This window comes from Thunnus maccoyii, chromosome 9 (genome assembly GCF_910596095.1).
Source record: "Thunnus maccoyii chromosome 9, fThuMac1.1, whole genome shotgun sequence".
NCBI lineage: Eukaryota > Metazoa > Chordata > Actinopteri > Scombriformes > Scombridae > Thunnus > Thunnus maccoyii.
Window position 1 is genome coordinate 9,434,201 of NC_056541.1, and position 26,901 is coordinate 9,461,101.

The following is a 26,901-nucleotide window of genomic DNA, read 5'->3' on the forward strand; positions in this document are numbered from 1 at the left end:
AATCAGTGGGTGAGTTGTAAACTTGGTGCGTTTTGCTGTTGGTTTGGTTTCTTTTCACACAGAGAAAAATCCAAGCAAACCAAAATACAACACTACAAGCCACATGAGAACATTTGGTTAGATGTGTCTGAGGCGAGAGCAAGGACATAAACAAGGTTGGACCTCAAATCATTTTCTGGCTAGCTGCTAGCAACTGTTGAGTTTGCTTGTCTGCATCCTTATATGCAAAGTGTACCTGGCTACAGGAGTTGTTTAGCTCAAACTTCTAAACTTTGCCTCATAGTTGGGTCACATCACGTGCCCACCACAAACTAACTGCTCCAGGGTTCATTTGGGACTGGACCGAGACCACATCCTCAAAGGGTCTCGGTACCGTTGTTTTGGTCAGCACCTGAGTATGATTGCTGTGTTCAGATCTTCCCAAGCAAATTGCATGAAGGTGGAAAACGAACCAGAGTTTGATTCAACCGGACTAAAAAGTGCAGATCTCAAAGACAATCTAAAACCAAAAGGGAATTTGGTGCTAAAAAGACAAAAGATATTTACTTGATTTTTCTAACTCAGACTGCTGAAGCCTCATATTAGCTTTTGCTGAATTTGGACTGAATCACTTACATTGAAAATGCTCTAAATGAGGATATCTTTGCAGCCAGTATGAACACATGAAACAATCACAGCACACATAAAATCTTCCAGTGTACATATGGTGCAAAACTCATGGTGTCATCCACCACCCTACAGGCTTGGTACTCTTAATTTTATCCAGGCTATGATTAAAGACTGCATTCTTAACTATTTCAGATTGATCCGTCTCTGGAGGAGGAGAAGGGCTGCAGTCTATCGCAGCCCAGCATCCAGCTGCAGTGTGCTGAGGACTGCGTCAGTAATGGAGGAGACAACCACAGCCCATGCCAGGATGCTTTGCCTCCTCCGTCGTCCTTGCCCTCCCGTTCACCTTCCCCGTCTCCGCCATCCAGACGTGAGGAGAGCCTGCGCTCCTCAGTAACCCTGCAAAGCGCTGAGCCATTTGTAGCACCCATCCAACACAGCCTCAGCATCTCACATGGCAACCCTCCCCTGCTGCTCTCTCACCACGTCTCCTTGGGCCTCACTACAGTTGCAGTGGATGTGCATTTTTACCCAGCGGCCACTGCTTCAATGGCAGTAGGCACTAGCACTCATATCAGTTCAGTCTCTAATTCCACTTCAGTGGCTGCACCTCTGTTTAGTCCCCCATTAGCTAACAGTCAGGAGAATGACCAGTCGACTGCCAGATTGCATCAGTGTAAGTAGCTACAGAGCAAAGGTACGGTCACGTTAATTACACTTTGGTCTTACAAATATTCACTCGGTCTCCCAATCACTTTTTCTGAAGCCTGAACACTAGCTATCTGCTATCGTGCATTTCCTATTTCCTATAAAATCTCCAGTTGGCTCAGGTGGACTTGTATAGAAACACTGCAGCACTGTGTTTGAATAATGAAGTTATTATTTTAGTGTGTTTCAGCGCCATGATTAGTATATTATCACACAACCAGACTAGAAAGCAAGCAAGCAAAGTTTATTTATATAGCACCTTTCACAGAAATAAATAAAGACACCAGATAAAATATACACGGGGAACAGACATAAGAGACAAATTAAAACATAAAATACCACATGCCTAAATGCCTGTCTGAACATATGGTTTTTTAGCTGCTTTTCGAAAAGGGTTTACACCCTCAGTGTTTGCGGGTCAAATTTGATTCGTGTTTGAATTCTTTCAATTATGAATTGAATGGGACAAGAGGAGATGGATGGCACTGGTGAGTGGACTGAACAAGGGTGAGATGTTTGCCCTAAAATATACAACCTTGTCTATAAAATATTTAAGAAAGTTATTGCAGCCACTGTTTGAGAAGATTGGCAGGTTAGGGGTGTTGGGAGAGACAATATAGTTTACAGGGTCAGGACTTTAGGGTTTCTCTTGCTAGAATAAATTCAATTAGAGAAGTAAGAAGATCTCTCAGCCTTCACCATATTGTTAAGGGTACCCATGAGTTCTCTGAGATGCAGTCTGTGTACTTGGAGCTTCGTGGCTTTCAACAAGCGCTCAGTCTTTCGTCCGGATAGTTTCATTTATCCATGGGGATGGATTTTTGGAGATCTTTCTAAGTGTCAGAGGAGCCAATTTATCTAACACAGAAGAGCAGTGAGTATTAAATGATTGGACTAAAGTGTCCACGTTCTTATCTTTTTAAACAAACAAATTGCTATCAAACACCGTAGAAAAATTGACAGCCGCAGCCTCATTTATGATACGGGTATGTCTCATATGGCAAAAAGGCTGAGACTCCAATGTAACGCAAATGTCAAATAAAATACATTTATGGTCACCGACACATAAATCCTTAGAGCCAACAAATTCAATATCTATACCATGTGTAAAAACACAAACTGTACAAACAAACTGACTACAAACTATAGCGTTGCTTTTATCAGAACCATGACATCACAAACTTTTTTGGGACCAGTGGGGGCTAAATTCATTGAACGTAAGGCTAACATACCTCAAGCTTTTCATCAAAGAAATCCTCATACAATCAACCTGACAGTTTATAGCAACTGTAACTGCTTTTTCAGACCACTATGTCCACGATGAGGAACATGCGCATTGTGAATTGGTATTTTTAAAGAAATAGTTCAGCATTTTGGGAAACTTAATTGCTTTTTTGCTGTGGGTTGAATAAGAACATTGAAAGTACAGGGTTAGCTTAGCGTAGCATTAACACTGGAAGCAGGGGGAAACAGCTAGCCTGGATCTGTTCAAACCCCTCTAAAGCTCACTAATTAATGCAAAGTATCTTCTTTGTTTAATTCGTAAACATACAGAAATGTAAAACTGACAAGTTGTGGCTTTAGAGGGAGTCACATAGTAGTGTAACTATTTCTTCACCAAGCAACAGTTTATCTTTTCGCCTGGCACATCGGTGCTGCGTCTCCACTGGTTAGTTACATTTCTGTTTGTGTCAACAAATGAGATACGACTTGTTAACTGGTTTGCTTTAGCAACTCCATCTCCTAGGAATTACATCTAGACACAACTAAATTGCAACAGCAAATATGTTTTGCTAGAAACGTAATACTGGCTGAATAATGCCAACATAATGAGAAAATGTTAATTAACACATTTGGCAAGTTTAAAAAATGTTGATACTGAATGTATGAGACAGTGTACCTGGTTGTTTTTTTCCACCAAAATATCGTACAATACCCCTCAGTAAAAACTACATTATGAAACTTTTTATGGTTATGTTTAGACACCAGCAGCACTTGGTTAAAGTTAGGGAAAGATTGTGGTCTTGGTTTAATACAGACAAAAATGTCTGCCATGATTTTAAACAAAATGAAGATCTTTCACTTAGTTACATACTGAAAACAACATGACAGCAGTACTGATCTTCTCATCTAACTCTTGGCAATAAAGCGGATGACTGTATTTCTCAAAAAGTCAAACTTTGGGACTAACATCCGGTTGTAGCATCCACATTTTTTGCAAATTTGTGTTTTATAGCTTTAGAGCAGCACTTTCTCTATTACTGCCTGCACTGGTTACAATAATTACTGTCATGTAACATGTTTGACTGTATAGTCAAGGCTACTTCTAAATACAACTACAGCTTTATCTTGTTATAGTCTTGCTTTCTTTCTTTATTTTACTACTGATAAATGAAAGAGAAAATGTCGAATTGTAGTATTAATTTAATTATTATTTATGTGAGTCTTATGTTTCACTCTGATTCATATTGTTTAATCGGTTATGGGTTATTTCAAGTAAATTAAGACTTAAGTGTGTTGTACAGTATTGACTTCTTTAGTGAAACAGCCAAGGATACATTACTCTGTCAGAAAATATTGCAAATTTTGTGAGTGTACACAACTTGTTTCAGTGTTTGAGTCCCGCTCGTTCTCTTATATAAAGCTACTTGACTGTTAAACATTTTTTTAAACCAAAGGAAGGTAAGTGGGGCTGTATTAATAAACATTTAGAAATACAACCAAAGTCCTCATTGATGTTTTTTGCATGTGGTCCTTTGAGTCAGACATCCTTCAACCAAAATAAAGGGGAAAAGGCTATTTACTGCATTTATATGTATATCAGATAGTTGGATGAAATTGGTTATTGTGCTTTTCGTAAAATTTCAAAATTTTGAAGTGGTTTAATGGACAGATAATTAAATTTTCTATCTTAGCTACCACTGCCCTGCATTATATTTCATTGATGTTCAATTATAAGGTGTTTTTAGGAGAATATTGACTATCGGTAATAAAATGATAAAAAAAAAATAAAAAAAAAAGATTTTAAATAATTCTTTCAAAGCATGAATATTCAGAGGCAATTTTTTAAGCCCCGAGGAGTGACTGCAGTCTTCAAAAACAGCAACCTCCAGCAGCAACATAATGGGTCTATGTCACCTGAGAGGTAAAACCCAGGGCAAAAAAACACAAGAACAACAACAACAACAATAACAACAACAAAAACCCTTAAAGTTACTTGTAAAAATGAATGAAGGCAATTCAGATAAGTTTATTTCACTTTTATCAACTCAGCTTGTCTCTCATTTGGACTTTAGCAGCTGGGCAGTAAGATGACACCATTTGGAGAGATTTTTGTGGGTAAAACAAACAGACTTTCACATTCATTTTCACCCCAAACATGAATTTCTCTTTAAAATCAAGCAGTCTGTTGCATAAATTACTTTATCCATTTCCATTCCATTGCTATTTCTTATGAAAATGAATTGCTAAATATATCACAAAGAAACGAAAAAAAAAGTACTTTCCATTGTGTCCAGTTTATACTGTCTTTGCCCCACACAAGCATGAAATTTAACTTTACAATTATCAATACACATACAAGCAGTCTATAAATCCCATAAAATGTACATTTACATACATTCTTACTAACCAGCAGCTCCCATAGTGGCAGCCGTTTACAGATGGTTCTTTAAGTTAAATATTCTCTCCTAATATGATCCCCAAAGTCCAAACTTTCTAATCAACTTGTTGTTGTTTTGAAAGTCAACACATGTTTATAGTTCAGTAAGTACTTCTGTACTGCTGCCAGTCAGACTTTAAAGTGTAATTTTCTGTGCTTGTTCTGTGACAATGGAGGTTGAGGGCTGCGATCAATCAATTCTCAATTCTCCCAGCCTCTTTAGTTCAAATGGCCACTATAGTGTGTTTTAAACATTGATTGTACACAATATATCATTTATATACAGTCAATAGTTTTGAGTCAATCTGTAAATGGTGATGCAACACAAGCTGAACAACGTTCATAACACTGCTGAGTGAAGAAGTGACAGCAGACGACACTGACAGAGATGCAACCATCTTAAGACTTTAACCCATAGAGGGCAGTATAACACTTTCTGCTAGTAAAGACAGTGTTGCAATCACAAATTGTATATCATATTGTAAAAATAAATCCAGCCCAGAGTAATCTAGTGTAAAACAAATCTTCCACTTACCAGTGTGACAATGCTTTTCGCCACAAAGGTATTTACAGCAGTAAATTATCATTACATATTATTAGTATATAGTATTAGTATTAGTATACCTACTGGACACAAAATGCTCTTGTGTCTCCAAAGTGGTACCAGCTACTGTTTTTTAATTAGAACTGGACTTTTTCAAACAATTTGTCTGACTAATTTATCAGTAATGCAACAATAATTCAGTGTTTATCCATTGTAAAGTGGTACTAGGTGTCCAGGTGGGACTGGAGAGTCGTTTGTCAGGTCAAACCTTCTTTCAGGCGGGTCAAGAGAGGAATCACCAAGCAGATTAGAGGCAAGATTTCTTAAGGATAACTTCTCACAGAATATATTTGCGTAAGATGTGTCTTTACTAAAAATGTAGCGACAGTGGTAAATTCTACACTCATGCCTACAATGTAAGTTATTTTTGCACCCTAATAATGATTGCACCTTAAACACTAGCCTCCCATGACACAGCAGGTTTGGTGTCATGCTCAATCTTGTGCACATTGCTGACAAATCTCAAAAGGTTAACCACAAAATTGACACATGAGACACAGAAGTAACTCTATTGGTCTTTTAACATCTTGAGACATCAACGACACCTTTACACACAAAAACACACCACCTCCTACATCCTGTCAGTCAGTCAGTCATTGTGAAAACTCCAACAGCAACACTGCAGACACATCACATTTATGCATTTAGTATTGAGACTGTGGGTTTTTCAAAATAAATGTTATGGATACAACTCAACTAAATGATACTATTATTGCCTTCCAAAATACTTTATATTGGATATTTTCACCAAAATATCAAATCGTGCAATGCAATATACACTTATAGTTGCTACAGCATTATTATATAGCATTATTATGGTTTTATAGTTATGTTTAGGTACTGGAAGAATTTGGTTAAAGGACGGGTTCACAATTTTTCAAGTCTGTCTTAAAACAACAGTCAGGTGCCACATTCCGCTTGTTCATACTGACCATTAGAAGATCCCTAATGCACTTACAATGTAAGTGATGGGGGACAAAATCCACAGTCCTGTCAAGTTTATCTGAAGATAATATGAAGCTTCAGCTGTCCAAATGAGTCAAATCGACTGGATATCTTTCAATGTTACAGTCTCTTTAGTGCCAAAGTCCCTCTTTTTACTACTATACTTCCGCTTTCACTGTTTTCACTGTTCATATGGGCAACTGATTGTTGTTTTAAGACACACTTGAAAATCTGTGAACCTGTCCTTTAATGTTAGATAAAGAAAGAAAGTCTTCAGTGACTAGAAGCACGAGACACAGCATGTTTATTGATATTTAACCGCTTTATTTGTCAGAAAAAAAACATTGCCAGTGAACATAATCGCAACAGCAAACACATACACACAACACAATTCGGAAAACAATTTAGAAGCATACAAATGTCATTTCTCAAGTAACTTTCTGGGCTTTCATTGATATAATCTGATAAGTGTTATACCTGTGAAAGAAAAAAGCAAGAACACGAATACACAAACACAACTGTGATGTGCCAGCTTTGGCAGCCATTATAACCAAATTAAGTGGCAGTAAGTAGGTGGGAAGCCAGTGAGGGATCTAGTTCTGGTTGAATCTAGTCTAAGTGGTTTGTTTGGGCATCCCCTGATTTATTTTTATTACTCAGATGCCCTCGAGCAAGGCACATAATCCCCAAACTGCACCGGTTTGTACAGTTTTATCACATTTTATTTGGTACAGCCTCCAAATGTGGGATGTTGGAAATTATGGGATGTAATTTTTTACTGAAATAAGACATGTTTCTACTGACACAGAGCAAAAATAACTGTGTGCAAAACATTAATTACAATATATTGGCAACTTCTTACACTTATTTTTTGGCATTTTAAAATACAGTAAACTCACAAATACAGTAATGTGTACAGTAATATTACGTATTTTTGTTTTTTGGTCTTCAAGAAGATTAATTAAAAATACATTGACAGTAATGTAACACATTCACTCTGAAAGGAAGCTAATTTAATTTCACAAGGTTACAAAAAAGTCACAAATAATGAAAAAGAAAGAATCAATCATACAGATATAAGCAAATAACTAAAAAAAACAAAACAGATCTCCAGAAACTACATGATGTGTGAGGAGGTAGAACAACTTAAATGTGCAGTATGTTGTTCACTGCAGGCAGGATTAAAACCACTGAATAAGAACATGTAATGTTAAAATCACTTTCCTCTCTGAAACAAATCCAGTGTGAACGGGACAATGACAAAAACACATTTCTGGCCTCATGCAAGAACTACGCACATGAACAGACTCTTCCTCTTAAAATGCATGTACGCATAATGAAAAAACATTTGTGGCATTCATCAATTTTCTCGTTCCTAGAATTTTCTCTTAGGTACGAACAAAATTTAATGAGTGGCCCACACAAGTCGTTGGCAGCTGGATTCATATTTTCAAATTGTTTCGTGTCTCTGCCACTCCCAAATTTGTTTTGTGTTTGTCTGCTGATTTCTGAAAGCGGGACGTGAAGCTGCGCTGTGTTTTTACTCTTTGGGGACTTTTTTGTGAATGAAAATTGTCCACAGACTGAGCAGAACATGGAGCCTTATATGGCAATTTTAGGGGTGTGGATTATGCTAACGATCACATCTCACAAACGTCTGCCTCCTCATGAACAGGTGACATTCATCAGGCTGAAACGAGCAATTCACAACAAGTTCAGGCAGTTGAGAGAGTTTGTTGAATTTGACTTGGAACGCTTGTACAAGCAAACTTCAGAAAAAGAGTTTTAGGATAAAAATACGAAAATGTTTTTGCATGAGGCCCATTGAGAACTACAGTACGTCATTTCCCACAGTCAGTATAAATGATAAATGGCAAGATAACATCAGTAAAATTATTAAAGCTCTGTTGAAGGTTTCCTTGGTTTTGCCTCCTCTTCATTTCGTGGAACATGGAAGTCCACGTAAGGACACCACTTGGTGTTGAGGCACACCAGCTTCTTCAAAGTGGAAGTTTTGACGATATTGAAGCCCGTCTCTCCCCCAAAGGTGCTGGGCTTCCAGTACTCCGGGGAGCAGATAGGGTTTCCCATCAGGCCTTTCAGGGAGAAGGGAGCACCCATCTCTACCATACTCTCACCAAATATACTGCTAGGACGGGTCCTCTCCAGTAAGACGCCGGGGTAGAACTCCAAAGCATCTATGTCACCATAAAGTTCCTCTAAACCTCTGGCCATTTCTACGTTATCTGTTCAAAAAAGAGAAAAAACTGTTTGTTGATTTATGATTACTGTAGTTAAACATGCTTATATACGCTGTTGTTTTATGAAGCTACAGACAAGGTCTATGCCTATGTTAGCATAAAGACTGGACACAAGGGGAAACAACAACAAAATCTTGTTTAATTAGGCTGCACAAAATACAGCAATATAAAAATACTCCATTGCAAGTAAAAGTACTGCATGAAAAATCCTACTCAGTAAAAGTACATAAGTATTAGCAGCAAAATGTAGTTAAAGTATTGCAGTAAAAGTAGTGGTTTTGTCCCTCTGACTGATATATTATTATATATGACATCATTAGATTATTAATACTGAATCGTCAGTGTTAGAGCAGCATGTTACTGTTGTAGCTGCTGGAGGTGAAGCTAGTTTCAACTACTTAATATACAGTTAGATAGTTTAGTCCAGTGGTTCCCAACCTAGGGGTTGGGCCCCTCCAAAGGGTCACCAGATAAATCCAAGGGGTCGTGAGATGATTAATGGGAGAGGAAAGAAGAAAAAACAAAGTTCTGATACACAAATCTGTTTTCAGTTTTTGGACTTTTTCTCTGATCTTTGATTTTTCAGTGAAATATTAGATCGTTTGAACATTTATTTAAATGAAACCATGTGAGAAATTTAGAGGGAAAAATCACTATTTGGTGGAGCTGTTAACAACTCACAGACATCTGAAATGTGATCCTGACTACACACTGCTTTTTGTAAGACTTCAAAAGCCAAAAAGGTTGGAAATCACTGGTTTCATCTTTAACAATGTGTTGTATTTTAAAAGCTTGTTATATTATCCATTGTGTCAAATCTTCATCTGAAGAGTAGCTAAAGCTGTCAAATAAATGTAGTGGAGTAGAAAGTACAATATTTCCCTCTGAAATGTAGTGGACTGGAAGTATAAAGTAGCATAAATGGAAATACTCAAGTAAAGTACAAGTACCTCAGAATTGTACTTAAGTACAGTACTCTAGTAAATGTACTGTCCACCACTGGCAACAGGACAGCGTATCTCATAGCCTTCAGATGTCCACAAATATGTCCAAACAATCCTCTCTAATATCCAGAATAGCTGCAATATCTTTATAGTTTATATTTCATTACACAAAAAGTGAGGAGAATTTAAATATCAGTTCAAATAGCAAATATCCTATAACCGGATACTGTACCTTTGTAGGACTTCACTAGGGGAGCAAGTTAAAATATCATTCCTGCTTACCAGTGAATTCATAAAAGGAGCTGTATGGTTTCAGGTTAAACCTCTTTCTGTATTCATTGAAGGGCTGCATACGCACTGCTCTGGACTCTCTGATGACCAATTCTGCCACTTTGAGCACTACTTCATGAGAGTTGTGACCTCCACCTATCTGAAACACAAAGAAAAAAGTTACTACAACTTCATTCTGATGCACTGACCACTAATACCATCAAGATGAAAGGCACTTTCCTTTGGCAACAAACTCAGCGATTAGCCCATCGCTACTCTTGCAACACTGCACGTATATGACACCGCTGAAAGACAGTATCTAAGAATATAACCTCTTTTAGGAAGTGATTATAAGAAGAAGTTTCCTTTAATGTGATATATTAAGAAACACTGTGGTTTAGTGGTTGTAAAAACATGTTGCGTTTCACCATCACTGGAGTCTGAAAAAGGTCTTCCCAAAGTAGTTTGATATTTCATATACTAGTGAGCAGAAAGGCAGGCAGGATGTGATAAATAGCAGAGACAAGAAGTCGTGTAAAAGTGTGTCCTACTATTATATTCTCTGTCTGCCAATTCAGGATATATTAGGCTACTCAGAAATACCATCATGTGGCATGTTGAGTTGTACTACTACTTGTTTAAGGATACTTCTTATGAAAAATATTACATCAATTAGACTGTATGTGCCATAGACAACGCTATCACTAAACACATTTCGGGCACAAAGGTAAGTGATAACAATAAGCTCAACTTTCTCTGAGGCATTTCCTGTCACTTTTCTGTTTCTCTACTGTGATAAATGTGTGCATAATGAGTCAGCAAGTTTACATTTTCATTATCTGTATCTGGCACAGATATGATTCATCTAACTTGAAGGATAGGTTCATAATGTTTCAAGTAAAACAAAACAATAAAATATTGGCATTGCACATTTCTGCAAACCACGGATACATTGAATCTCTATGTTTCAGCACATTTAATACCTAGAATATCAACATTTCTATAATATGTATCATAGCAAAAGTGAAACGGTTCAGAAGACATCTACATGAACTGATTACCATGTAAGGAAGAGGAAGGTTGAGAGGTTGGAGAGAGAGTTAGTTACAAAAGCATAAAATCAGCAGAAACTGCTACTTACTTCCCGTTTCATCCGACAAAACCGGGTATTTTTAGTGAGATGTCGAGACATTTGCAACTGTTTTTCTGGTAACAAACCTGATATTTTAACCCAAATCATGACCTTTTCCTAACCCTAACCAAGTGATTTTTGTGCCTAAACCTAACTAGACCTTGACCACAGTGTTGTCACACCTTCATGCCGTGTTAAATGACACCTGAAAGGCTTAAAATGTGGTCAACACTGAAATGTAGAGACTCAGTTTCATACCACTTAATGTGTTTTGAATGTAAGTGATGGGCACAAAACTCATAGTCCTGGTTTTGTGCAAAAATATATTTAAAAAGTTGTCCAAATTAGTCAAATCAAGCAGATATTTTCCAATGTTACAACCTTTTTGGTGCAAATTTCCCTCTTTGTTACTATCCTTTCACTGCCACTCAACAGGAAAACACAAAAGAGGGAATTTTGTACTTTGGACTTTGGAAGATATCCACTTAACTTGACTAATTTGGATGGCTGAAGACTCATATAAGCTTTAGATAAATGTATGTATATAATTTTGCACAAAACTGTACATTTTTTTGCCCCGTCCCTTACATTGAAAACGGATTAGGAAGGGATCTTCTAATGTTCAGTATTAACAGGAGGAATGATTACAGTAAGCAAAACCTTTCAGTGTTCATATCAGCACCTGACTGTGTTTCAATAGACATGAAAAACTGTGAACTTGTCCTTTAAGGGTCAAAGATCCCCTCCAGACATGTTTTAAAAAATATATTAAAATGCTAAAGTGTCTGATGTGGTTTTTCCAATAACAAATATTTGCACCGGAGGTTTCAAGTTTCCACGTCACACTTGTGTAAGTTGCCTATTGGACCACGATTTGCTTCCAAACTAGTTTTGAGGTCACAAATCATGCTTGTAGGTATCCAAGCTCAGACTTAAGGTGAGCACAGATAAACTTTCCACCTTCAGCTGCAAACAGCCTTCTAGTGTCAAACTCTGCACGCATATCATTCTTCACAGTGAAGCGCAAACATTCAACTGAAGATACAAGAAGAAAAACACATTTTTGAGTGGAAGGCGTTATCGCAATCCTCCAGATGTGACCGAATAATAATCTTCCCGTCCAAAAAAAGCAAATAAACTGATAAGACTTTAGCTGCACTTGTACCACTAACACTAGATTCTTGTACACGCTGAGCGAATGTTACTTCACTACCTGTCCTGCAGGCTGTCGCGAGAAAGCATCCACAAGTTTCTCTATCCCGTAATGCATGAGGAGCGAGGTGTTGTAGTGAAACTGAGAGTGCGGGATGTCATCTCCGTCGATTAGGAAGCTGTCAGGCATCAGCGGGTGCCAGTGATAGAGATGGCAGAACTCCAGGGCGATGCGGTTGCTGTACTGGAAGCGTGCGTTGAAGAGTAGAGTGGGATCGAACTTCAGCTTCAGCCTGTAACCGCTCAACTGCTGCACGTACTCTTCTATTATAATGTTGATGATCTCACCTGGAGGGTGGAAAAGTCTCATCACTCCATGTCACACACTGAGACAAGCTTTATTGAAATGAAAAATATTTAAAGAAGCTTGAAGAAAGCAGGTTTAAAAATGGTTAGTTAACACCTGGGGTGGACAAAATAATGAGAATACACAATGTTGTGATGTCAAATACAAAACCACAGAATGTCCCCTATAAATATTAAACATTAAGTTACTATTTCATTTGCAACATATTTGTGATATATTCTCCAGTCCCTGTGTGTCATGGCAGCTTTGGGTTTCAGTGTTTTCTGCAGCTGATCTTTTGTTGCAGAAGAATTAAAGTAATACCAACTTTGCAAAGTACATTCGCAATTTTCATTTTAAAATATATTTAATGTGGGTTTTCTGACAAAATCTGCTGCTATCAGAAATATGAACACAGCAACCTGAACGATTAACTTGACAGGCAACAATGTCATGAATGTCATTCAAGTTTGTGACAGGGCCAATTATATCTCAGTGATACTGACAACTTATATATACATACTTTGACTGCTCCCAGTAGCTTTAAAGGAACAACAATCATTGTGACTGTAAAGTCCAGGAAGCTCAGTAAAGGTGTAGAGATATGTATCTATTTACAAAAGTAATTTGGAGTTATTTAGAGATATTATTTTAAGTACTCACATGTACAAACCATTGTGAGTATAGTAACCTGAGAAGTGCACTTTGTCAAGCTCAGGAGGAAACAAACTGTCGATTACCACATGGACAAAGAGGAAGTCTTCTGGTGAAGATTTCTGTGGTATGATTTGATAAACTCATATAATATGAGAAACTTAACCGAGAAAACCTGTACTTGGCAGCATGGTGGTGGTGTATTCATGCTCTGAGTTTGTTCTGCTGTCTTCTGGACAAAATAATGACTGAGGAAGAGATAATTACAACCTAAAACCATCAGCCACAATTGAATGTTGGAGGAAACTGGACTTTCCAATAGGTCGAAGACCATAATTACATGTCAAAACTGGTTTTAGAACAGTTAAATCAACTTTATGTGATGGCCTTCTCAAAGCCCTGACACAGATTTTGGTGTTTACATTTGGACTGAACTGAAAGGAAAATGTCTGTTACAAAAGCAAAAAGACATCTCTGCAATTAAAAACGTATTCTGTGGATTAATACACCAAATAAAAACAGTACTGCATGATTTCTGATCATTCTGTCACTGGGAAAGAAGGTTTTCCCACCTATGATGATGAGCCTGGCAGTCTGGAAGAGCTGCTCGTCGTCCCAGGTGGGATGTTCTGCCTTCAGGATGTCACAGACTCTGTTATGCTCCCTCAGCCATATGGTGGCGTACATAGTGAGGCCCGGCAGCATGCCATAAACCTCCTGACCAATGGCCAGACGCTGGTCTTGAGGGACGTTTTTAGGATACAACATGTGCACAGGGGCTTCAGATACTAGAGGGGGATACATCTCACCGTTCACTAACTGTGGACAAACAAAAAAAAAAAAAGTCATCCACATGTGAGGAGAATGGTTAAAAGATAAATGATCATTCTTTTTATGTAATTCTTTCAAGCTATTTGAACTTCTCATTTTCTTTCACATATTTTAACAACCCGCCGCTGAGTAAAATAATATCCTCATGCAGAGCAGTTTTTAGATAAAGCTGGTTTGAGGAAATTCTGTGTAAAAGATCACAACTTGAAGCATGTCAAAGGCAATACGCTGAGTGTGTGATTGTAAGGGCTTTTTTTTTAGCTGAATCTTATCTGAAAAATGTACCACTACATTCTCAGAAGTTGACGTGACACAGGAAGTGAAAGTTATTTACAGTTAACACCCTCTAGATGCACAAGACGCAGGCACGTACATGCATGCCTGATACCCCGACTATATCCAGACCTTTAGAAACTATTAATGATATTAATTACTTTTGAATACTAAAATAAGTTGCATTTCAAAGAGTAAATGGACCTAGTTACTTAGGAGAGTGTAAGTGACTTTTGGAAGTGTCACTTTGTCAGCTGAAATGGAAAAGCTTCATTTACAGGAACACTTACAGAAACTCACTTATTTGCTTTCTTGTTGAGAGTTAGATGAGGAAATCAAAACCACTCAAACGTCTGTCTGGTAAATACAGTGTTTCTGCAGTTCACCAAGATAAGATTAAGACTTTGTGGGACCCTTTTAATACCGCATAGAATGCAATTTAATACCTGCTTCACAATCATACCAGCAAAGTATAAAAGTATACTAGTAGGTAGCATATAACCTAGAACTACCGTATATTATTGAATACATTTTTCAGTACTTCCAAGTACTATATAATAACAATTCCTAATGATATAATTAATTAAATAAATGCGAACGCGTATGAGCAGCATAAAGTGGATACATTTTAATTAAATTAAAAACCAACACTTATGAGCACAGATGTATTATAAGATCTGGATACTGGATTCAAAGATGGCACCCAGTCAATCATGTTATGTTCATATGCATGAATACCTGATACTTCAGCTTTCCATCTTTATGAAGCCGGAGATGAAACTGTCTCATGAGATCGTCTCCATATATATTGCTCGCATCTACCTGTGTGAGTATCAGATTGATTATGATTATCAACATGTTTATTGTTTAAATGAGGTCTTGGTTGGAGGTGACTGTTGAATGTCAGTATACATGCGTCTCACCCCGTGTCCTAGAGCCTTGGTGAGGCCTTCGTGAGCTCCATGCTTTGTCTTGAAGAATTGATGGGTGAAGTGTTGTGCCATGAAGGCGAACATCAGATTGGTTCCCTGAGGATCTGGCCTGAACTTCTTTCTCTTAAAAAAACGCTCGGCCAGCACTTTGGGATCAGGGAGATCAGGTTTGCCTGCAGAGAGAGAAACGTGTCAGTAACGTGACACGATTAGATTAAGATTTCTCGTGGTGGAAAGTTGTCTGCGTGTAGTCGTGATGCTTAAAGGTCCCACCTTTAGTTCCCATGGGCAAAGGACAGTCTTTAGGTACAGGAGGTAGGAGCCGGGTGTAGTAGGAGAGGTTGTAGTAGGACTCCCAGCTGAGATAGCCATACTTAGTATTGTAGGTCGGAGGGCTTGGAATAAGATCACTTCTGACTTTGGGATGATAAAAGCACAAATGATGAACTAGCTGCATATTTTATCAATGCTGAGTGAATTAACAAGGCCAAAAGTTTGAAAATAAAACCAAGGTTTCTAGGTTTTCTTTGTCAGTGGATATGCTGGTTGAGCATCTTTCACTGCAATGAATGAGTCACCTCATCCATTATTGTATGTATTTTCATTGTGTGTAGTTTTTTGTAGTATTTCTGTACTATAGTTGAGGCAAACCCATTCTCATGACAACATCCTGTGCTTCTCAGAAAATGTCAACATAACCTCATCATACCTCACTCAAAATAGCGTAGAACCCAGAAATATATATATATATTTTTTTTTTAGTCATGGTGACAAATTGACTTGTACGACTAAAATCCTGCCTGTATACAGCATACATACTGTGAGAATATTACAACAGAGAGGAACTGAAGGAAATGGTGGGAGTCTGTTTGTCGTCTTGATTTATCTGTTGTGGTCTGTGGTCTTGTGTGATTCTGCTGATCGTGAGACTGGAAGTCGATTCAGTGTTATGGAGGTGTTTGAGATAATCTTAACACCTACCTGTCAGCACAAATCTCATAAAGGTATCTTGCAAGAAAGATCTGTTGATAAGGTCCCAGAACCACTGGAAGTGTGTGAGGATGTAGTGAACCACCGCAGGGCTGGGCTTTAGCATGAAGCGGATCCTGGTCCAGAACTCCGCTACGGACAAAATCAACAATAAACATTTTTTGAGTAACACCTGAGGATTTTTAAATAATTTATTAACCATTAATAACACCATAAGTTACAACTTGAAACCCTTTATAAAGGGTGTCTAATTATAAAGTATTGCTCATGTTTTAAAGGATATGTCTGGCTATTTTCTTCTTATAGTCAACAAATCTGATGAGTCTCATATATCGTATTCCTCTGTGCTGTAGACCTCCATTGTTGTTCAAAGACTTTTACAAACATGTGAATGAGCCACACTGCTGCACTGGCTGACATGTTCCATGTTCCCAAAGTGTATGATTACTTTAGTTTGTTAAGTAGCAGCTCCAAAGACTAATAACAGTGTCAAGTTTTCACTCTCCAGAAAACTGTGACTATGCACTTAACTTAAATTTACAATGTCTGGATCAGAGTCTGATCAATACAACGAGCATGAAAAAATGGTGATTGATTACTGTAAAAGAGAACGCAAGGTGGCCTCTCTTCCTGACATAGAAATACTTTCTAGAAAGTGAAAACTTGACACCGTTGTTACTCTTTGGAGCTGTTTCTAAACCAACTATAGTAATCATGCTCTTAGATTGTGTTTTTAGTAGTTTTTAGAGAACAATAGAGATCTACAGCACAGAGGAATGAGATATATCAGGCTTTACATACACACAAAATACACATACATAGGATCAATTCATTGTTGTTTTTGTTCTGCACATGTTGACAATACGAAAAATATTTAAAAAATTGCCAGCCATATACTTTAAATAATATTTTAAAAAAGAGTCTGATATCTGAACCCTGCCTCTGAGTGTTGTGATGCAAACCAAAACGATCTTATCTTCTTTCCGGCGGAAACTTCCTGTCTTATCTCTCTTTCAAAAGTACCTTACATTTATTATCTCATCAGTACCTCTGTAACCTCTGTTTTGAAATCGCACAGACTAAGGATTAAGGGTTAACAAGGAGCATTTGAGAGGTTGACTAGAGGATTACCTGGAAGTCACTTGGGCTGTGACTGTTATACAAACCCACATTTCGACACACAGGTACACAGATTTTTTTGGAACTTACGAACAGTGCAATTTTCCCCGTAGAAGCCAGTGCGAGTGCAGTCACATTCGTAGCGGTCTGTCCCAAACCTCACACACACTCCTGAGTGTTGACAAGGGTAGTAGCAACAGGGATTCACTGCAAACGAAGAAGCACAACGATAACGATACGATAAACTTTATTGTCCCGCTCAGAGAAATTTGTCTTGGACTCTGTAGCTGCACCATGAATGCCTTGACGGCCACAATGACACAAATACAACCTCAGCCATACCAACACCAACAACATAACATGACAATATTGCACATAACCCGTAACGTAACACTTACATATTGCCATATTGCACACATGCCATAACATAATACATACATACACCCTATAAAAAATTCATGCTAAAAGATCACCATAGTAAAAGCACTGTAAAATTATTTAAAATTATTGCACAAACTTCGGCCTCAAGCAGCATTGTTAAGAAATGTAATGGAGGTTGGAACAAATGAATTCTTAAAACGCAGTGAGGGACTCTGTATCGTCTGCCCGAGGTTAGGAGGTCATACTCTGAATGAGGGATGTGAGAGGGGTCATTTACTATCCTCAAACTTGCCTAAAAACAGTTTGTTGGTAAATGAACTGCAGGTTCTGGTGGTTGCTTTTTCCAATTACCTTCATGGCCGTGTGTACCAGATGAGCAAGTTTAGTTTTTAGTTTTGCTGTGAGGTTGCCATACCAGGATGACATCTCATATCTGATTAAACTCTCTAGCACTGCCTGGTAGAATAAAAACATGATGCTTTTGTCCACCCCATATACTCTTAGTCTGAAGTAGAAAATACAATCTCTGCTGTAGACGAGAACACAAGCTTTCAACATGCACAGACCAACAGACCCGGTTCTGCATGTGGATCCAACCAGTTTATTCATACTGTAGCTCAATATCACACAACAAAGAACTTTTAACAGGTGAAAAAAGGAAAAAGATCATCTTGCTTTATACGACTGAACCTCAGGTATACTGTAATCTGTAAATGGTTGATTGTATCTGAAGTGACTGTGAACACATGGTGTCATGATTCAAGGTGATACCGAAAGCAAATGTGAGAAACCAAAGACAAACACAGACAACATGCAAGCGATGCACTAATAGACATACAACAAAGCACCTCCCTACAAGGTTGATAGTTCAATTTTAGGGTTAAGATATGGTTAAGGTTAAAGTTAGATTTAGCATGTGTGCGTGAGAGCGTCTGTAAAGACTTTTCTACACATCCCATGAAATCCTGAAAGCCTTCAAAGCTAAAGACAACCCTAAACATACATTAAATCACATTAACGCTACCCCCAAAACATAGTGGTTACCATATCAGACTGTGGTTGTGTTACTGTGCGAGTGCTCTTAATAAAACCTCCCTGCATATACACAGATTTTTAAAAAGCTTACAGCTCTTTGAGACTGAATATCAGTGGTGAAATGTACATTTACTCTTAATGTACTGTGTTTGAGTACTATTTTAATGTACTTTACAAAATTATTTCCATTTTATGCTACTTTATGCTTCCACTCCACTACATTCAGAGGGACATATTGTACATTTTAGTGCACTACATTTATTTTACAGCTATAGTTACTACTTAGGTTTCAGATCAAGACTCAAGAGAACTTTATTATCAACGCATCCACGTACAAGTACACAGTAGGGATGAGGTTTTGTTACTAATGGGGCTACATTTAACATTTAAGCAGCGCAAACAGATTTTAAAACAGTAAAACAGATTATGTATTTTACATTTTTTATTAATTTAGATCACTTTTTACTTTTTTGGGGTCATTTTCTGTTAATCAATGTCAGAAGCAACATTAATTCCCTTTTTATTCCATGTTGCAAGACGATAAAACATGAAAAATTCCAAGAGATGTGAATACAGGCACTGTATATCTGCAAATATATAATAAATATAACACTGAGTGAGGCCATTTTACATAATGAGTATTTTGAAGGCAAGGCCTACTTGTAAAGGAACATTTTTGTATTGTGATTTTGCTACTTTTACTGAAGTAAAAGATCTCAGTACTTCTTCCAGGAACTGGTGAGATAAAGTATAATAGTGCCTCTCCCCCCTAAGAACCTCCCTCCCCATATCTTTAACCCTCCCTGCTGTTGTAATATGACTTCCTGTCTTCCACTTATACTTGCAGAAGTTCTGTGAGATAATGAGACACTGCAGCTTTTTCTTCCCCATTAGCTCTGAAACAGCAGATAAGCATGTTCATAAACAACCAATAGATGTAGGTTTCTGAGAAAAGAAAGTGTATAAATGCATGCATGTTGTTATAAATAGAATAATTGATCTCTTCTTGGGAAGCTCAAGAAGTCCCAAATATTTTGATTTAGCTTCTTAATGCAGAAAAACACAAATAATTACCAAAAAAATAGCTTATAAATCAACTTGTTGCATACAGTATTTTCTGAATTTAAGCTGCTCTGCACCAGTAAAGTCCAGTCAATTTGGGCTGAAATTAAAATACAAGTCCATTCATTCAGGAATATAACCTATCCCAGCATGCACTGGGCAAAGAGGGATCGGGGGAAACACTCTGGATGTCTCTGACAGTAGATGATATAGGCTATATCATGGAGTTAAAGTTGCACTTAAGTTCAAACAATGTAAACCTCCTTCTGTGCAAAAATGTAGAAGCTTCAGTCGTCCAAATGAGTCAAATCAAGTAGATATCTTTCAACATTACAGTCTTTTTAGTGCCAAAGTCCCTCTTTTTGTTACTATACTTCCACCACAGATCAACAGGGAAACACTGTCTGAGGAACTCAGACTGCTGAAGCTTCATATAAGCTTCAGATAAACGTTTAAGGGTGATTCTTCAATTCAGGGCACTTTTGACTTTTGGAATTTTGAAAAAACAGTGTTCTTTAATCTCTGTTTTTTTCTATTTCAAAAGGCTTATCAATTGGTCTGGAACAAAGATCTTAGCATTGCTTTGATTGTACTTTATGATAATTTTGATATTTTCAAAGTTGTCACAGCAACACGTCATTACCATCACAAAAACAAAACACTGATTTTAATAAAAAATGATTTGACAAGCAAAGTTTTCACAATCATTCCAGTAAGTACAAAACATGCTCTTTAAGAATCATGTTCTAAATATTTGTAAGTACATTTAAAATACATTTTAACATGTTCTCACTAACTTTTTAATGTATTGCCTTGTCTCAACAATGAAATATTGCGTAATAATCAGAATATTTGAATTGCAATGTATATTTTTTCAGAAAATGCAAATTTAGACTTTTAAACATTATCACAATGATTGAGATGAAACCCAAGTTAACAAAAAAGTAACATTTTCTATCAAAAAATGTCTTGTGACGGTAATGACAATGTATTCCAGTAATGACAACATGTTTTGGTAATGACATAAAAATTAACACTTGTGTTTTTTGTTGTTTTTACAACTAACGGAAGATAAAGAAAATACTACTTTTTAAAAAGAACACCTTTTGAACACTTAACCTTCCATTAAAATGAATCACTTGGTAAACTACCACAGCATTGCTTATGTAATATCTTCTTTGGGCCGGCTGGCTCATTTCTGACATAAAAAAGGATCAAACAAGAGAATTGGCATGCTCAACTCAAATGTCCCATATGATGGGTGCCAATCCAAAAATGATAAAATAGAAAATAGAGTTTTCAGCACTCTCAAATAAGTGTGTAGCATTTTAATTCATGCACGGCAACAGTGGTGTGACCCATATTAAACAACTGTCAGGGACCTGCCAGTGATTATCAACCAGCTTATACAAATCATCGGAACAATGTCCTAAAAAGACAAATACTAGTAAGAAATACAGTATAGTAAGAAAAATAGTATTTAAGTCAGTAAAAAACATATATAACATTCTGTGACTGCAACAACCACGTAAGTAACCAATTGATTTTACACACTAGCAATAAGAAAATGCACTTAACAATATAAAAACTCATCATGTGCAGAACCTCAATAGCAGAATTAAAGCGTCTGCGCTCACTTTTTTCCGTCCTCTCATATGACTCTCATATGGGTTTTATGATGAGAACTGTCAGAAATATCAGGTGAAGCTTCAAGAATGGGCACTTCGTTCTCATGTTCTTCCTGACCTATAGAAGATATGGGAGGTGTGTTTTCAGCTATATAACTTTGTATCTTCTCTCTGTTCTTATCACCGGCCCTTTTGTTTCTTTGGTTAACTTTCCACTGACATCTCCTGCATCTTTGGTCCCACTTTGATAATTGTGACATGGCTTTCAATTTTCCTGTCTCTTTTCTTTTTTTGTATCTCTCTTTTTCTCTTTCAAGATATTGCTGATATCTTTCAGGATCTTCCTTGATTTTGTCTCTGTATTTCTTTGACCGTTGAGCTGGTTTAGCTGGGGCCATGTTGACATCTTCAAACAAAAATGTAAATTACGGTTGGTCACTGTTCAATTATGTATCATAGTAAAGTAGTAAATAGTAAATTAAGCTAATATATTCTAGTTATAAGGTACTAAACAGATAAATTGTCATTACCATCACTGATTGTCATTACCATCACAGTCACTTGTGTGATGGTAATGACAATTTTCACTCTTTGCAGAAAATGTTGGCTAAGTTTTAGACTTGCTAAGCTAACTGGTTAGCTAGCATACAATGTACACTGAATTTATGTAAATAAAGTGAAATTTCCTATTAATTAATTAAAATACTCAAATAGTAACTTGTTTGGTAATGACGCCTAATAAACACTCTCAGATCAGGATGTATAAAACATCAAATTACTTACATATATGGGCATAAAAAAATCAGACTTCTGCCTCATGTCTGGGAATCTTCCTCTGGAGCATCTAATTTGCATGCAACAATGTAAGTAACTGTTTGTAAAAACTTGATTGCTCCTTAAAATGTTGAGTGTGATGGTAGTGACAGGCGTATGAGGGACAGCGATATTTAACTATAAATAAATTGCAATTTGAACAAATATAAACTATATGAATTTGAAAAATGTCTTTTTAAGTTGTTATGAGGAAATGCAAAGTAAAGTTTTAATGAATTTAGCACTTTTTATTGCTTTATTATAGAGGGGATGTCAAAAAGTCTGGGTTGGGGATTAAAATGTCATCATTGAGATACAGTTATTTTTTTCATAGCTACTACAACCTAACTTTAACAAATACAATAATTGTTTTTTCTAAAAAACATTTTTTCTTGAAAATCTACCCTGGGGACAGAGAAACTCCCTTAATTGAAGAATCACCATTAAATGCATTTTTCACAAATCGACTGCGTGGACACTGTGTGGATTTTGGTCACCATAACTTACACTGAAAGCACATTTGAGGAGGATCTTCTAACAGCCAGGATGAACAGGAGTTTTTACAGTGACCTCACACTATCCCTATACATTTTTTTTGATTTAAAAAAAAAAAAAAAGATATCGCAAGACATGTCTGTGTCCAATGAAAGTGAAGCTGAAGTGGGTTTGACCTTTTGGCCGCGGATGGTGTCCTTTCAGGAAGCCTCAGGGAAACATTGTGCAGTTAGACCACTCTTGTTAGGGGAATATCCTGCATGCTAGGATGCATTACTATCACCATAGTCAATTACTTTACTATCTACTAAGTGGATCCCAGAATCAGGTCCTGAGGAAACGCGTGTCACGCGCGTCTCACGCAAGGTTGCTACGTCGCATCATCTAGAGATTCGAGGTCTCACCTATTTTCTCCGCGTGACGTGCGCGGTTCTAAGCAGAAATAGACAGGGAAAACGAGAAAGATAGGGCTGCCAGTGGCAGAAGCGCCGCTGCAGACACGCTTCCAGTGCGGACGCTGCAAGCGTGAGAGACGCAGCAGTTCAGCGACTCACACGCACACGCGCTGCTCACGCATCCAGTGTGGCCCAGGGGTTACTCTAGAGACTCCTTAGAGTCTGGTTCTGTATTTCATAGTTGCCATTGTCCACCAGATGCCCTCTGACCTTTCTGTTTTGTGAAGATTGGACTGTGTGGGAGAGGGCTTGTTTGAGTCGAACTTTATGAGGGACTTCTGGCTTTATGTCATTTTGGTTGCCTTTATTGGTTGGACTGTGCTCATTGTGTTTTTCCTCCTGTGTTCATGTACTCCTCCTTACACCTGCCCTCCGTTCATCCTCATTAGCCCTCTCCTTATCTCAATGTTCTTCCTCAGTCTGCTGTTACCTTCACACTTGCCCTTATATCAGTCTGGTCAGCCCTGCTCCCAGTCTATCAGCTCCCAGCCTGCCCCTGTGTCTTATCACCGGTTCCTTGTTGTCTGACTAGTTAAGTTTGTATTTAAGGTCTGGTTTTCAGTTGAGTCTTCTAGGATCATTTGTTCAGTTTCCTGCCTGCACTCCTGTTTGCTGTTCATGTGTTCGTCAATAAAGGTATTCTTCAGTTCCTTGTGCCTGCCAAGTCTCTGCATTTCGGTCCGCCTGCTCCGTGAATCATTCATGACAGTTTGCTAACGACCGTTACTAATTTAAGATTGGAGTTGAGCTCACTCAGGTAGATGACGTCAACACATCGTAGTGGACGCTGGAAGAACTGATGTTGCTTAGCAACGGGGAACTGTTCTTTTTTTAACGGACAAAAGTAAATTAATCTGCTCTCTTTACTTCAAAATTACGTTTAAAATGTTACGAGCAATGTCGGCACTGCAAATATGCGTATCTATCTTTGTTTTCCCATAAATTCATGACAATTTTGTCCCATAATTTTGAATTCTCAATCTAGTTAACTGTCACAATGATCAATTGTGACGAAAAATAAAAGTTGCTTACCAACACTTGAGTCACTGGCACATAATAAGCCCTCCAGCAGCAACAAAAACACCCAGATGGACAAGATGCTGAACCCTACAGACATTAAAAACAGTTGGAAATTAGAAGTGTAAATATCATAATTTTCAGTAGGCAGGTGTTTTGTTAAATAATTTTTGAACGTTACCTTTCATGACTTCACGGTTCACGGTTCGCTTTATGAGAGCTCGAAATTAAATTATCAAAAAAAAAAAAAAAAAGATTCAGTTTTATTCTGTTTCTAAAAAGCAAATTGAGAAACAGCAGTAGGTTACTCTCCATACCAGCCCTCACTCACTGACAAGGTCTAAAAGGTTGTAGCGTATTACTTTAAATATTGAGAATGGGCGGCTACAAAGTCCTCACTACTTCCTCAAATTAACCCTCAAGAAATTTAAAGAAAGCCCTCTGCAAGCGGCTCCAAATTATCTTGATTTTTTTAAACCGGCACTGGTGTGGCTCGGCAGGGACAAATCGTTCAAAGGATGATGTTTAAACCCATTTAATGTTTTTTCTCAGAGTAAAAAGATCCGTCTCCAAATGAAAAAACATAATTGTTTTTTATATGTCATTCATATCATTGCAGTGAAAGGAGATAACGCAGTGGAGCTACACGGGACAGTTTCAAAATGCTCTATCCCCACCTGCTGGCAAACATATACAACAACCAGTCTTCATTAGAGTAAGCCCATTCAATTTATATTTTGACTGATGCATGTACTCACAAAACACTCCATTACCATTGACTACAATTTTTTCGTCTGTAAGATAATACTCCAAATAATTATCTTCATTTAATTTTTAGAGTGACCTTCAGTTTAAACGAGATGATTACTTGCATTTCCTGACTTGTATGAAAGATTTAATATTTGGTAACTTAACAGTGTAATTCCACGTAGAATAAGTAGCACTGATCTAAACACACACAGAGGTTGGACAGAAACAAATCTGCTACTTTTTCATACAGAGGAGTTTTTTCTCCAGGTGTGTGGGCCTGAGTGCAGTATTGTGCAGCTTTAATAATTAATTAACAGGAACCTTGAAATGACCTTTAAAATTTACACCTGCAGTATATATCAGCATCTAAAAATGGGAAAGGCGCACACTCCAGTGGTGGAAAGTAACTATTTACCCAAGTGCTGCACCTCAGTACAATTTTTAGGTAATTACTTACTTTACTTGAGTATTTCCATTTTATGCTACTTTATACTTACACTCTCTTACAATACAGAGGGAAATATTGTACTGCTCTAATGTTTGGATTAAAATTTTACATAAAATAATATATAATAAGCTTATAAAATACAAAAAATAAAGATTAAACCAGTAGTTCCCAAACTTTGTGTAGTTGTGGCTCCTTTTCATGTTACAGATATTTGTGTTTCATGCATTTCATATTTGCTCCACCTAATAAATATTTGTTCGAGGCCCAAAGAGGTAAAACTTTCCAATTTTTTGCAAAAAAGCAAAGTTTGGAGAAAAGTCTCAAAATTGAATCCAAGTTTGTGTGTCAGAACTTTGTTTTTTCTTCCTACTTTATATATCAGATAACAGTCGCAGTCACAGCAGAGGAGTACTTGTACTAATCTTGTAGTTTATGAGGACTGTTCCTATTTCCAGAAGCTTGTTCTGTTGGCCTCACTTCTTCCTGTCTCTTCATACTCTGATCCAAGGGCCTGGAAACACCCTGCAGAGGTCAGCAGTCCATCACAAAACTAACACACCCTGACAGAGACACTGACACTAATTGGGAATCTGATTTGCGTCTTTGAAGGGGAAAAAGAGAAAACACGAAAACTCGTTTGCAGCTGAGGAGGCTTCCTTTTAAGAAAAAGTGAACCAAACAATACAGCAGAGTTGCCAGGTGCTGATCCTTGATTCGTTCCCACGGAGACATTATCTGAGCCAAACCTGTGTGAGATTTTTGCCTGTTGAAGTAACTCTCCGGAGTAATTTCCCGCATACTGTAGCAATTTTAGGGCTTAGCCTGTCTGCTGCGTCCTTTTTTTGTTGCAGATAAGTTCAATCTTGATAAAAAAAAAAAAAGTCATTTTTTTTTTAACTTTGCAAAACTCAGACTGAGGCGGCTCTCTTTGAAGCTTGAATCCATGTTACTGAATATGTTTTTGGATTCAAATAAGGTCATTATCAAAGTGATTTGTTACCACAACTGCTGTAATTAAAGTTAGCTTGTCAGTCACAGTTCTCTAGTCTCACATCCTAAATGTCTTCTGTGAATTCTTAATATTTATCTAATAAAAATCCATCTGCTTAACATGTCAGCAAGTGGTTCATGTGACGAGGTTTACTTTCCACATCTTGTCATCTTCAAGGAGAGTTTAGGGCAGTGTTGTGCCTCACATATCATTTTAACCCAAAACTGAATGAGCTCAGCTTCTTCTTCTCAGAGATTGTATTGTATCGTCTGCCAAGTTTGGTCAGTGTGTGTTAAAGGGTGTGTGTGCAGCCCTGAGGATTGAAGACAAAGAGATGATCCAGCTGCTCCTAAAACTATACTGGACATCTTATAATTTCCCTCTGTTATATATTA

At 37.5% G+C, this 26,901-nt stretch overlaps 1 protein-coding gene across 4 annotated transcripts; it reads right to left on the reverse strand.

The window, feature by feature from the left end:
- Nucleotides 1-7,523: 7,523 nt before the first annotated feature.
- Nucleotides 7,524-24,986, reverse strand: ptgs1 (prostaglandin-endoperoxide synthase 1). 4 transcript variants are annotated; one of them, XM_042422378.1, is made up of 11 exons: nt 24,499-24,986; nt 24,333-24,407; nt 17,522-17,638; nt 16,304-16,444; nt 15,596-15,739; nt 15,314-15,495; nt 15,129-15,212; nt 13,859-14,105; nt 12,348-12,634; nt 10,015-10,162; nt 7,524-8,773 (listed from the first exon to the last, which is right to left on the reverse strand). In XM_042422378.1, exons 1-11 carry the CDS (start codon nt 24,503-24,505, stop codon nt 8,424-8,426), a joined length of 1,782 nt encoding a protein of 593 aa, XP_042278312.1. In that variant the 5' UTR covers nt 24,506-24,986; the 3' UTR covers nt 7,524-8,423. The 4 variants fall into 4 exon arrangements, with proteins under 4 accessions (XP_042278312.1, XP_042278315.1, XP_042278313.1 ...); XM_042422381.1 differs by lacking the exons at nt 24,333-24,407; nt 24,499-24,986 and adding an exon at nt 23,022-24,112; XM_042422379.1 differs by lacking the exons at nt 24,333-24,407; nt 24,499-24,986 and adding an exon at nt 22,858-22,895.
- Nucleotides 24,987-26,901: the final 1,915 nt, after the last annotated feature.